The 13,515-nt window shown below is 31.3% G+C and overlaps 1 protein-coding gene across 1 annotated transcript; it reads left to right on the top strand.

Moving 5' to 3' along the window:
• The first annotated feature begins 827 nt into the window (after positions 1-827).
• On the top strand, positions 828-7,200 carry LOC104891667 (polyadenylate-binding protein RBP45). Its single transcript, XM_010677392.4, has 7 exons — positions 828-1,346; positions 2,383-2,851; positions 5,324-5,379; positions 5,456-5,586; positions 5,690-5,786; positions 5,883-6,032; positions 6,847-7,200. The coding sequence occupies exons 1-7, from the start codon at positions 993-995 to the stop codon at positions 6,847-6,849; spliced, it is 1,260 nt and encodes a 419-aa protein (XP_010675694.2). The 5' UTR covers positions 828-992; the 3' UTR covers positions 6,850-7,200.
• Positions 7,201-13,515: the final 6,315 nt, after the last annotated feature.

Here is a 13,515-nt window from a genome sequence, read left to right as displayed (position 1 = left end):
TAAACAATACAAAAAAAAAAAACAGCTTAAATATACTTGTGTACTTCACACTCTAAAAACTCACCTTATCAAAGTCACATGTCAAGTTTTAACCAAATATTAACCGAGTCGAGCTCAAGTGATTTATAAATAGACAACGTAACAAAAAAAAAACAACTTTTAATATGCTTTTACAATTCCCACCCTAAAAATTCAACCTATTAAAATTATATATCAAATTTTAACCAAATATCAACCTAGTCGAGTTCAAATAATTCATAAATAAACAACATAACAAAGCGCTCGTTTATTGTTGTTTTTGTTTCTTGTTTTCAGTTTTTCTGAAAACAAAATATGCAAATCAAAAAAAGTAGTTTTCAATTTTCATGTTTGATATAAGTATGACTAGTTCTAAGTTTATTATCCCCTTATAGCATATGGTTTTTATATTTATAAAACCAAAAACTGAGAACTTACAGCTCGTTCTTTATCGTTTTTTGTTTTCAGTTTTTAGTTTTTTCTTTGAAAACTAAAAACCAAAAACAGGAAATCTAAAAAAGTAGTTTCACTTTTTAGTTGTCAGTTTTCAAAATCATCATGTTCCCAATAAAGTTAACTAATTTTTTATTCATTATAAAACATATATTATATAACTTTAAAAATTAAAAAATCACATTCATACCGAACGGATCCTTAATGTAATGTTGAACGGACCCTAAAAAAAAACAACTTCGATATGCTTTTGAAACTCACCCCCTAAAAAAAAAAAATTTTGGTCACTTGGATATGTACATTCATGCTCTTACATCGTTACAGTTCGCACCCTAAAAAAAAGCTACCAAGACAAGAAAAAATCCGATAAATACACCGCCTCATCTCAAAAAAAAATCTCTCTCTCTCTTGCATCTTCAGGGATCAGGAACAAAACCGAAATCAACTCAACCCTCTTTCTCTCTCCTCTAGGGTTATCCGTTATCTTTAGGGTTTCCTTTGTTCCTCCAACACAAACAACAATGATGCAACAACCACCAGCAGGCGTAGTTCCACCGCCGATGCCACCAACTATCGATCCAAACCAACAACAACCTCCAACTCAATACGGGCAACCACCGCAACAACAACCTTGGATGATGATGGCACCACCACCGCAACCTCAACCTCAACAATCTCCTTATCCTCCTCAGATGTGGCCTCCTCAGCCTCACCAACAACAACCACAACAACCTCAACCTCAACAGTATACTATGCCTACTACTACTGCTGCTGCTCCTTCTACTCCTGACGAGATTCGATCTCTTTGGATCGGTGATTTGCAGTATTGGATGGATGAGAATTATGTTTTCTCTTGTTTTGCTACTTCTGGAGAGGTTTTTTTCTATTTATATATGTTTTTTTGATTTACTTATGTTGTGTTGTGTTGTGGTATTGTTTCTGTAGGTTTTTAGGTATTAGTTGAGTTTGTTATCAAGGAAATTGCTAGTATATCGAATCGACTGGTGTTTTTCGTATATAAAATGCTACTGATATCTAGTCGTAGAGGTTGTGTATCTAGTCGTGGTTTATTTTCTCTTGAAGTGAGGAATATCACATGGATTTTTTGCGGAATTTGTGCGTTTTTTTATTTATCGACTCATTTGTATAATTGTATATGGCTTTTTTTTGGCTTGTAGTTGTGTGGTATTGTTTCTGTAGGTTTTTAGGTATTAGTTGAGTTTTGTGTAAAGGAAATTGCTAGTATATTGAATTGAGTGGTGTTTTTGTGTATAAAATGCCACTGATATCTAGTTGTAGAGGTTGCGTATCTAGTGATGGTTTATATCTTTTGTAGTAAGGAATATCACATGATTTTTTGTGGAGTTTGTGCGTTTTTTATTTATTTATTTGTCATTCATTTGTAGGTTATGTTTGCTAAAGTTTGATGGGTAATACCGTAATATGGATGATTGGTGAGGGTTTATTGTAGTAGGTATTACTGTACTTTAGAACAAGAGAGATTGCTGGTATATGTCTGAGATTTACATATTTTGCCAATTGAGTCGTGTTTTCTTTAACGAAATGCCACTACTAACTGTAGTTTTAGGGAATGGTTGTTGGTTTGATGGGGGAGTGAAAACGTTTGGAAGTTGTTCTGAACTGAATGAAGTTTGCTTCTAGCTGTTAGGATTGTAATTCAATGTTTTAAGTTTTCGAACGGTTTCCGTATCTTTGGGAGGGGGATCTCACTAGGGTGTTGTCTACATGTATGAACACGTACTTATGAATATACCTCTTATAGTCTTACATCATTTTTTTTGGGGGGGGGGACGGATGAATATTCTTAGTCATGCTCTTACTTGTGATATTTTTGGACCTTCTCATATCTTGATGAAATGTCATTTGATTTATTTATTTGTGCTGTGGCAGGTTGTATCTGTGAAGATTATTCGCAATAAGCAAACTAATCTCTCAGAAGGTTATGGATTTGTAGAATTTGTTAACCGTGCTGCAGCTGAGAGGACATTAGCTACATACAATGGTACAGTGATGCCGCAAACCGAGCAAGCTTTCAGACTTAACTGGGCAAGTCTTGGTGCTGGTCAGAGGCGGCAAGATGACTCGACTGACTATACAGTTTTTGTTGGGGATTTAGCAGCTGATGTTACAGATGTCATGCTCCAAGATGCATTCCGTACTCATTATTCTTCTGTTAAGGGAGCTAAGGTTATCACTGATCATATTACTAACCGTTCTAAAGGGTATGGATTTGTGAGGTTTGGGGATGAAGGTGAGCAACAACGTGCAATGACCGAAATGAATGGAGTTGTCTTGTCAACTAGGCCCATGAGGACTGGCCCAGCTGCCAACAAGAAACCTGCTACTGGTCAGCCGAAAGGTATGTATAGTAAATTGGGTTTAATTGATGTTGCCTTGCTTTTGCTAGATGCTGGAAGTGCTTGTTGCTATGAATATGTTTATGTTTCTGCTCTTCTAATATGTTTTGTCGTAAAATTTACATTTGAAGATAGTCGGTCCTTTTATGAACGCTTCCATACTTTATGAAGTCCTTTCCTTCCAGTTTACCTATATAACTTGGGCAAGATAAATCTATGAAAAAACATGCGGAAAACGCTTATAAAAATTATGTTGTCTTAAAGCAGGACAGCAAGAGGCTCTCGTATTGGGGGCCTGGAATTGACTTCAGCTGAAATGATTCCACTTTAGTGCGTGGCCTCATTTTAGGTCAGTGACTTTTAATGTCATAAGTTCAATATCTTTTCTTTTCAGTTCTTGTGGCATTTGTTATGCTACATTCGCAAGTTAGATTTTCAATTTTCCTTATTCTTAAAGCACGTTTAGTGACATTTGAAAGCTCTCCTTTTCAGTATCCTTTTTATTTTTGCTCTTGTTGATTTAGGGCACTCAGTCCCAATACTGGTTAAGTTTTAAGCTTTACATCCATTTACCCCGTGCACATTTACTGATTTTTAACATTTTTGTTCTCTTCAATACCACTCTTAAAAGTGCTGGCTATCTAGTGTTTTCTCTTCCTTTTTTCTTTCAACAAAGTATTCCCTTCCTTTTCAATTACAGTTATTTTGTATTTGATTTCTTGTCCCTGTTGATATTGTTGATCTCAGACTTCTTTTGGTAGAGGAAATAACTTAGTTAAGTTGGGTCTGATGTTCATGGATTGTTACCTAATGTTCCATTCCCATTGATGGAAGACATGTTTGGTGAATATAGTTAATAGTTGCATGGCGTTACATATACTTACATTGATGTGTTTTCATTTGTGTATTCTAGTTAAGAAGGTTAACTTTTCTGCACTATCTGGTGGTTTTTTGGCATTTAAATTTTTTGTAGTTCCTGATTGTGGAGGTTAGAGTTGTTACGGATGTTGTTGGACCTAATGTTCTAGAAATCTGGTGACATGTACTGAATCTGAGTTGCCTAATAATGGAATGCTGGTATTCTGATTTTGGCCTTCTGTTGTGTGGATTACCATTGTCAAAAATACTGTGGCATATACTAGACCTGTATCCATCAATGGTTGAGTGCTGAATCGTCTGGGATTCAAATCTTCTTCTTGTAGTATCGTGTGTTTGAAATACTATTTCTTCTGTTTGAGCTTATCAAATGCAGGGACTTGGTAAGTAACTATTTCTACTGCAAGAACCTGTTTTTCAGCTAATTTTTAGTGTCAATAGTTTGACTTGGTCTTGTGCCAAGCCTGAGGGCCCAAGGCTGCCTAAATTTGAGTGCTCGTTTCTGCGGGGTTTAGGGGTTTCTGGTGCTGTAATCTTTGTTATATTCAGTACTTGTGTGTCTCAGATCTACATTGATCTATGTGTGAGCTCTAAAGTTTCAGGGTTTTGATTTTTTTCCTTGAAGTGTTGTTTGCTTGAAATGAGCTTGTAATTCTTGCTTTAGGCAAAGTTAATTGATGTTAGGGAGTGAAACTTATGTCATTTGAAGTATCTTGCTCATGATAATCTCCCAGTGTGCATTATTTAAGTTGGTTTGTAAGCTACAGCCATCATGTTACTATCGTTATCTGCTACTTTTGTTTGTAAATAGCTCTTTCTAGCTTATATTGCTTTGGTCTTTTCTTTTAAAGTGTAGCTTCATAACTCGTGAGTACGAACTTTTCTATGACTACGTGCTTGTCGGGCTTCTTTTCCTTCACAAGTATAGACCTTCCTGTGATGTGCTTTTTCCCTGTCACAATGAACCTCTTATCGCCTTTGTTATACAAGTTATTGTAAGTTTGTAACTGGCTGTTTGATTGGGTACAAGGAGTTGCTTTCATTATATTTCTAGTTACAGGTTTTTGCACTTTTTACTCAACTGTGAATTGCTTCTCCTTCTTTAAAAAGGTTTTTATTCTACTTAATTTATTGTTATGTAACCTGTTTCTAATGAACCCGATGTTCTTTTTTCTTTTTTTGCAATTACACGTACACCAAATGACTTCTCAATTATCTGCTTCACAATGTACAAAACTCCATGTCTTTTCTTGGCAACCACAAAACTACATGCTATATTGGTGGAAGTTTTTTTTTTTGTTGTGCTTAAGTTTTCACATTTTTTTGGTGCTTGGATATATAAAATAATTTGGTGGCTTTTATTGATCTTGGTGTGTATTTTTATATGGGAATGAATTCGTTTCTCTTTGTATTATCACATACTATGTTCCCTCACCGTTACTTATCACACACAATGTGTCCTCACCTTTACTTCATCATTCATCTTCTTATTAGTTACAATAGAATTTCACATGTTGATCTTCCAACTGCTGGTCTTCAGTGAGCAGTTTCTGGATTAGATTTCAGTTTACAATTTTTTTTCTGTTTGCCACTTGCAGCTTCTTATCAGAATACACAGGGAAATCCAGGCGAAAATGATCCAAATAACACAACTGTGGGTAGTCTGCTATTTTACGTGGTATAAGTTTTTCTCCAGCCAATTCTAATCTGCTTTCACCTGTGGGTTGCAGATATTTGTTGGCGGTCTAGACCCCAATGTTTCAGATGAGCAGTTAAGGCAAGTCTTTAGCCCATATGGTGAGTTGGTTCATGTAAAAATTCCAATGGGCAAGGGTTGTGGATTTGTGCAGTTCGGTAGCAGGTGTGTAATCTGTGTGTCCTATATTTGTTTCAATTCAGCTCTTTTGCTGGATTCTTTTGTAGCTGCTGCTTTGATTTGATCTTTTTTCTCTCTCTTCTTAAAGAGCTGCTGCCGAGCAAGCATTGGCAGCATTGAATGGAGTCCAGATAGGATCGCAGAATGTTAGACTTTCATGGGGCCGTAGTCCATCAGCCAAGCAGGTCTGCTTGCATTGCTCGATAACATTGTGAAATTGATTTCTTATGCATGTTTCCTTGTCTTATGGACCAGTATATATTGTTTTGCGATTCTTTCAGGGACAACCTGGCCAGGCTCAGTGGAATGGTGGATATTATGGCTATCCTCAGGGATACGATGCCTATGGATATGCTGCAGCACCTCAGGATCCTAACATGTATTATGCTAATTATGCTGCTGGATATGGAAATTACCAGCAAACACAGCAGGTAATGTTGCTTGCTTTTCTCTGTTCATGTGTCGTGTTTTTGGATTTTTTTTTCCTACTCCTTCCCTCCTCTTTCCCTCTCCCTCATATATGCTGCCTGCTTAATTGGACCTTTCCAGTGATTGATTCTTTTTGCTTTTATTACTTCCTCCTCTTTATAATAATTGCAACATACTCCATTGGCACATTTTTTAAGAAACCATGTGAAGAGGAGAGAGATAGGTAAAAAGTGGGGGCCATGTGATAGGAGAGAGTTACCAAATAAAGAAAACGTTGCAAGTAATATGAAACTTCCAAATAAGGGAGACGTTGCAATTAAAAAAGAAAGGAGAAAGTATTATTTTGGATGTCAAAGTATTTTGAAATACGAAGCTACTATAGATGATTTTGTTGCCCTTCCTCTGGTTAAGCTGTATTGCGACATCATGTTTAGTAATGTCTTCAGTGAGAGCCTACTGATTATGGCTTTACAAATATGGACTTCTTGGGTCCATTCTTTCTGCTGTACTGGTAGTTTGTGACATGTGGGTTTTAAATTGTTTGGTTAAAATTTAAAATGGTTTTGCCATAAAAAGAAAAAAAAAATTCAAATGGTTTTTATCTTGATTTACGTACGTGGGTAGGTGTTTTTCATCCTGTCTATTTTCATCATTTCATGTCTACTCACTTTATTTGATCTTATTTGTGGAAATAACATCAGGGCCGGTAAGGCTCGCACATCATGTACATGATTACTGTAGTGTCCCTTGTAGAATTGCCATCTGTATGGGCTTTGAACAATGTCTTAACAGTTCCGTATGCTATGCTGTATACAGTGATTTCTTGATGCTGGCTGTGAAGTCAAGGACGACTGCAGTTGACGTTGAACTTCATGATATTTTTAGTAGATGAGTTTCTTGCGATCACATATGTATCTGATTCTAGCCTGTCTTTACCCCCTCCCCTCCTAGGGGTTCATCTTTTTTCTTTCTTTCTTGGTGCCTTGAGAACAAACCTTCCTGTGTGCCGGCAGATAGATTTCCGACACTAGTGTTGCTCTGGATTAGTGGTGTTCGTTGCAAATCTCTCATCTCCTGGATTCTAATAACTATTTTCCTGTCTTATGTTTGGTAAATGCCTGATGTATGCTATTCTTATGCTATTGAATAGAATTTTATATTATGCGACAATTTTGAAGTACCAGCTGACCCCAAGGCTGAGTGGATTACCATAACAATTTTGCCTTAGGAGGAGGTTTTCTCTTCCGGTTTTTTAGATGATTACTGTTCCTGGGTTTCGCTCACTGTGGGTACCTGTTGTGTGTAATGGGTTTTATCAATGGATGAATATCATCTAGAATCAATTGCTATATCATTCTAACTATTATTATTGTTATTGAAACACCGGGATTTACCTGATCATCTATATAATACTAGTAGGTTTCTATTTTTCAGCATCTCTCCACCATTATGTTTAGGTCGGGCTAAGTGTGGAAATCTTCTTAGTTTACGATGTGACATCTTTCTGGCCATCTCGTGGAAGTACTAGCTTTACTCGAGTTGGTAAAAAGAACGTGCCTTTTCAATTTAATTCATGCCAGGGTTACCATAATTCATACAGCGTCCTTACTTTAGGCTTTAGCAATGTGATAGCATAAAAGGCTCTTTTATGATAGCATCAGGAAGATCTCGAACGAGGTAATGTTTCTACTTTCCGTGTTCCATCTGTGAAGCTGTTCAGGTTCTTGTCTCTTGAGAGTGGTTCGGCTAGCGTAAGAACCCTATGCAGCTAATTTTTTTGATATGATGGGACGTTGACCTTTAAATTCTTTAAAGAGAGTAACGAAATGAAAGAACATTTCATGAAAGGATACAAATTAACATCCTTTCTTGGAGAAAACTATGGTGTGGGCATCTTCAGAATATCAACCATTTATGCGCTGGTTCTTTACTTCAATTTTTCCATAAGGGGAGTCACGGCATGGCTCCTAACCATAAAGGTGTTGGCGATGAACATCCTACAAGTAGCACCAAAGTTCTGGTAATCAATCATTTGTTATATGTCCTTTCCTTTGGTCCAGCAGCAAGACTAATAAGTTTGTCTAGGGGTGTCAATTTGGGTCCATGGGTTTGGTTCGTGTTGACTTTGGGCTACGTCAAAGAAAAATAAGAAATAGTTTTAAACTTAAAATATGATTATCGAGTCAAATTGGGTCGTGTTTATCCTTTTCTTCGATCCAGCCACAATCATGGTGATGGATTGATAGTTTTGGCGATCGTAAGCACTTCATCAATCACAAACAAACCTCCTTGAAAACTGGTGCTACAAAAAGGGCAAGGGAAAGATTGATCTCTATTATCTAAGCCAAGGGAGGAGGTGTGGTGTCCTCTTTTGAAGTGACTAAAATACCCTTAATGATCTAATTAATGGAATGAAAAAAATTACAAAAACAAATCATTTAAAAATTCTCATTCCAACTTGTCATTTAAAACAAGTTTAATATGGTATATGCGTCAAATACTTCAATCAAAAATTAAATGGACAAAATATTTATACCTTATAAAAAAAGATGCATACGTAACATGCACATGAAAAGTCTGAACATTTACTACCTTTGGTACTCTTTAATTCAGTTAAACCAACTCATTATTTTTATTCTTTCTGTTCAATATTCATTCACAAAAAATTAATGTTAACAATCACTCACAACCTTTTTATTTTTTTACATTAGCGAATTAATATATCTAAATTCATCTAATTGTATTTAAGTTTAATCATAAATAAAGTACGAATGAAGTATCTAATATAATAACAAATTTTGAAATTAACGCACGCATCGCGTGCATATGAAGGCTAGTATTAATTGACGTAAGAGTGAAGAAAAGAGGAGAATCTCAAAGTAGCTTCTCACAAGAGCGACTTATGTGGCAGAAAGAAAAAACTATAGCAAGCAGGCATTATATAAGTCATATTACAAAGGCTATGTTTCTAGAGACTGAAATTGCTTCAACTTCAATCAACTAAATAAGAGCATGTTCTCCCCATCTTCTTTTTAGTTCAGTTCAGTTCAGTTCGAATCGGTTCAGTTCAGTTTAGTTTAATTCAGTTCAGTTAAGTTTAGCTCCATTCTTTTATAACCATTTTGTTAAATATTATTATTATGTTGGTATATTTTATTTTTACTAATTACTCTTTTTATTAGTATTATTATTATTATTATTATTATTATTATTATTATTATTATTATTATTATTATTATTATTACTATTAAGTAATAATAATGTTATTATAATAATAATAATTATTATTTTTATTGTTTTTGTTGTTGTTGTTGTTGTTTCTATATATTATTTTGTTTATTGTAGCTTTACTCATTATTATTATTATTATTATTATTATTATTATTATTATTATAATAATAATAATATAATATAATATAATATAATATAATATATATAAATAATATAATATATATATATAATATAATATAATATAATATAATTAATATAAATAATATAATATATATAATATAATATAATATAATATAATATAATATAATATAATATAATATAATATATATAATATATATAATATAATAAATATAATATAATATAATATAATATAATATAATATAATATAATATAATATAATATAATAAATATAATATAATATAATATAATATATATAATATAATATAATATAATATAAATAATATAATAAATAATATAATATAATATAATATATAAATATAATATAATATAATATAATATAATATAAATAATTAATAATATAATAATATAATATAATATAATATAATATAATTAATATAATATAATATAATATAATATAATATAATATAATATAATATAATATAATATAATATAATATAATATAATATAATATAATATAATACTCCCTCCGTTTCATTTTAATCTACACACTTACACTTTTCACGCATGCCAATGTAAAACTTTGAGGACATATATCTTTAGTTTTGTATTTGTAAAAATTATAAAAAGTACATATTAATAAAATACATATTAATACGAATCTAACAAGATCCCACATGACTATGTTTTTATTCACGTATAAATCACAAACGATAGTCAAAGTGCAATTTGTGAATAGTGTAAAATGTCAAAGTGTGTAGATTAATATGAAACGGAGGGAGTATAATATAATATAATATAATATAATATAATATAATATAATATAATATAATATAATATAATATAATATAATATAATATAATATAATATAATATAATATTTGTCAAAGACAACCTTTCAAATACAACTTTTTGCGAAAGACAACCTTTTAAAATTTTTTCGGCAACTTCAGACCTTAATGAATTTTTTTTTTTGTCAAAAACAACCTTGACCAAAAATATGGCATTGACTCACCGGAATTCGGTGTTGACTCACCGGACATACCTTCTTCATCCCAAATTCCCCCCATTTCCCTCCTTTTACCCTCCTTTAGTCATCTCACCACCACTCACCTCACAACTCCCCGTTTTCAGTTCTTCCTTCCTTAATAGATAGCCGGAATTAGCCCTTGAACTTTTACTTATTTTATGTTTATGATGATTTTATATGTGGAACTTATTGTTATTATATCGTATTTTACACGTGGAACTTTTAGTTATTATCGGATTTTATATATTTGTCTATATCAAATTGCATTAAATGTATATTCAGATGTCTTTGCATTCAGGGGGAGAATGGTGGCATCATTTTATACATATGATCTTGATTGTTGACAAATCATCGTAACTTGTGTAAAAAACAACTTCGGCTAAGTAGAGAAATGTATGTAAGTCTTGCTAATATGCTTAGAGCACAAAAACTTCTAGTAGATAGAAGATAAAAATAATAATAACAATAATAATAATAATAATAATAATAATAATAATAAAAAAAAAAAATAGTAATTTTAATAGTAATAGTAATAGTAAGAGTGTAATAGTAATAGTAATAGTAATGGTAATGATGATGATGATGATTATGATGATAATAATAATGATGATAATAATAATAATAATAATAATGATAATGATAACGATAATGATAATAATGATAAAATAATCGTAATTGTAATTATTAATAATAAATTATATTATTTTATTATCTGAGAAATAAGGACCTGTTCTCCCCAGCTTATTTTCAGTTCAGTTCAGTTCATCTTCAATCAGTTCAGTTCAGTTCAGCTCCAATCATTTCAGTTCAGTTCAGCTCCATTCTTTTATAACCATTTTGTTAGATATTATTATTATTATTATTATTATTATTATTATTATTATCATTATTATTATGATTATTATTATTTAAATATATATCATTACTATTAAGTATTATTATATTTATTATTAGTGTTTGTTTCTATATATTATTTTGTTATTATAGATTCACTCATTATTATTACTATTATTATTAGGAGGAACATGATTTAGGTCAAAGCACAAATAAACCCACTTTTTTAGCCATAAACCAATCAAATCGCGTCAAGACGGTTTATGATTAATTTTTGCGGTCCAACCCAATCATTATTTTTATTACTAAATATTTTTATATTATTAAATCTAATTATTAAAAATAGTATTATTAATTTACTTCTTAGATATTATTGTATTATATATCATCATCAAGTATTAATATATTAATACAAATAATATAAAATAATAATTATTATATTATCATTAATTATTATTATTTTATTATTAATTTATGATTATTAATATTATTTATTTATAACTATCATTTAAAAATATCCAAAATACTATTATTATTATTCGTTATTATTACTTATCAGTATAATTATGATTTAATATTCATATTATTCTTGTTTGAAATATTATTTATATATTTATTACATTCAGTTTAATTTAATTCAATTCAATTCGATTCAATTCAATTCAATTCAGTTCAGTTCAGTTCAGTTCAGCTCTGATAAGTTCAGTTCAGTTCAGTTCAGCTGTTTTATGCCGAAAAGAACAGGCCCTAAATTAGGAACTGAACAAAACTGATTGGAACCGATACTCTGTTGGTTGGATGTAAAACATTTTCAATGTAGAACATTTTACATGGAAAATTCAATTGTGAAGCTAATTTTCTTTTGTTTGGTTCAATCTAAAAAAAGTTTTAAAAATGAGAAAAATAGAAGGGGAAGGAAGATGATGGATAAGAGGAGAGTAAAAGGTTACTAAGAAGAAGGGAGAAAAACATGTTTTCCCTTCTTTTTTAAAGGAAAATAATTTCCACCTACAGCTATTTCAGTATTTTGATAGAAAACTTGTTTTACACCCCTTAGCATACCAAACAACGGAAAATGAGAGGAAAAGGAAAACTAATTTTCATGAAAAATATTTTGCACCCTACCAAACGGAGCATGAATCCAACTGATTGTAACTGAATCTCTATTATATAAGGGAAGGGGGGAGCAATGATGTCTTCTTTTGAAATGCCTATGTTGCCCCCCCCCCCCCTTTCCTTTCTAAATTACAAAAAGAACGTCAAAATCAAAATAACACTCAAAGAAAACTATCAAAAGTTAATTTATAACACTAACTCACAAATTACTTAAAAGAAGAAACTTTACAAATCGCTCATACAATTGAGAAAATCACGCAAATCACTCAAATACTTAGGAAATTTTATTAAAACTTAAAATTAACATACAAACTAAAATAACCTAGAACGTCAATACATTCAAAAACATTTCCAAAAATTTACTTACAAATCACTATTCTCAAGAACCATTCACATTTAATGGTGGGTCATGATAAAAAATAGAGGTGTATTTGTAGTGAAATTAGAATTTAGAAGTTAGATAAGAAAAAGAATTATTTACTTTTTTATAATGTTTCCTATATACTATAATGATATTTTTACGTATATTTGAACCTATATTTTTCTATTATATAATAGCGATTAATTATCAAGGTAAAAAGGCTTATGTAAAATATCATTCAAGAATTAAAGTACAACATATCTCTATTATATAAGGGAAGGGGGAGCTATGGTGTCCCTAATGAAGAGACTATGTTACCCCTTTCTATTCTAAATTACAAATTCACTTACAAATCAAAGTGGGCTTCAAACAAAAATAGCAAAAATATAATTATAACAATCACTCACAAGTCCACCAAAATCATAAAATTTCATAATTTATGTTATGCAAATCACTAAAATGAGGAAACTTTACAAAAACTTAAAAATTCACTTACAAACTACAACTATGAAAAAATTGACTTGAAATCAAAGTGTCCACTTTCTTTACAATTTTGAAGTATTGTACTTAATTCAAAAATCAACTAAAAAATTATATTTTAGAAATCATAAATAAATTCAATAAAATTTCTATTTTGTTCATAGAATTTAACTTTGAAAAGTAAAAAAAAAAACAAAAAGAATGGTGAGAGACTTAAGTGACAGAAACTAAACCAATCGAATTTGCAACTAAAAACAATTATACTTCATATGTCTAATGTTCAAATTTTGACTCTT

This window comes from Beta vulgaris, chromosome 4, assembly GCF_026745355.1.
Source record: "Beta vulgaris subsp. vulgaris cultivar EL10 chromosome 4, EL10.2, whole genome shotgun sequence".
Classification (NCBI taxonomy): Eukaryota; Viridiplantae; Streptophyta; class Magnoliopsida; order Caryophyllales; family Amaranthaceae; genus Beta; species Beta vulgaris.
Note: the sequence above shows the minus strand (reverse complement) of the source record. Positions and strands in the feature narration are given on the sequence as shown.

Bases quoted from the DNA above. Each gene is read 5' to 3' on its own strand.
- LOC104891667 (XM_010677392.4), top strand. From the start codon at position 993: ATGATGCAACAACCACCAGCAGGCGTAGTTCCACCGCCGATGCCACCA. The intron at 2,852-5,323 runs GTATGTATAGTA...TGCCACTTGCAG, and splicing joins TGCTACTGGTCAGCCGAAAG to CTTCTTATCAGAATACACAG. The intron at 5,787-5,882 runs GTCTGCTTGCAT...CGATTCTTTCAG, and splicing joins GTAGTCCATCAGCCAAGCAG to GGACAACCTGGCCAGGCTCA.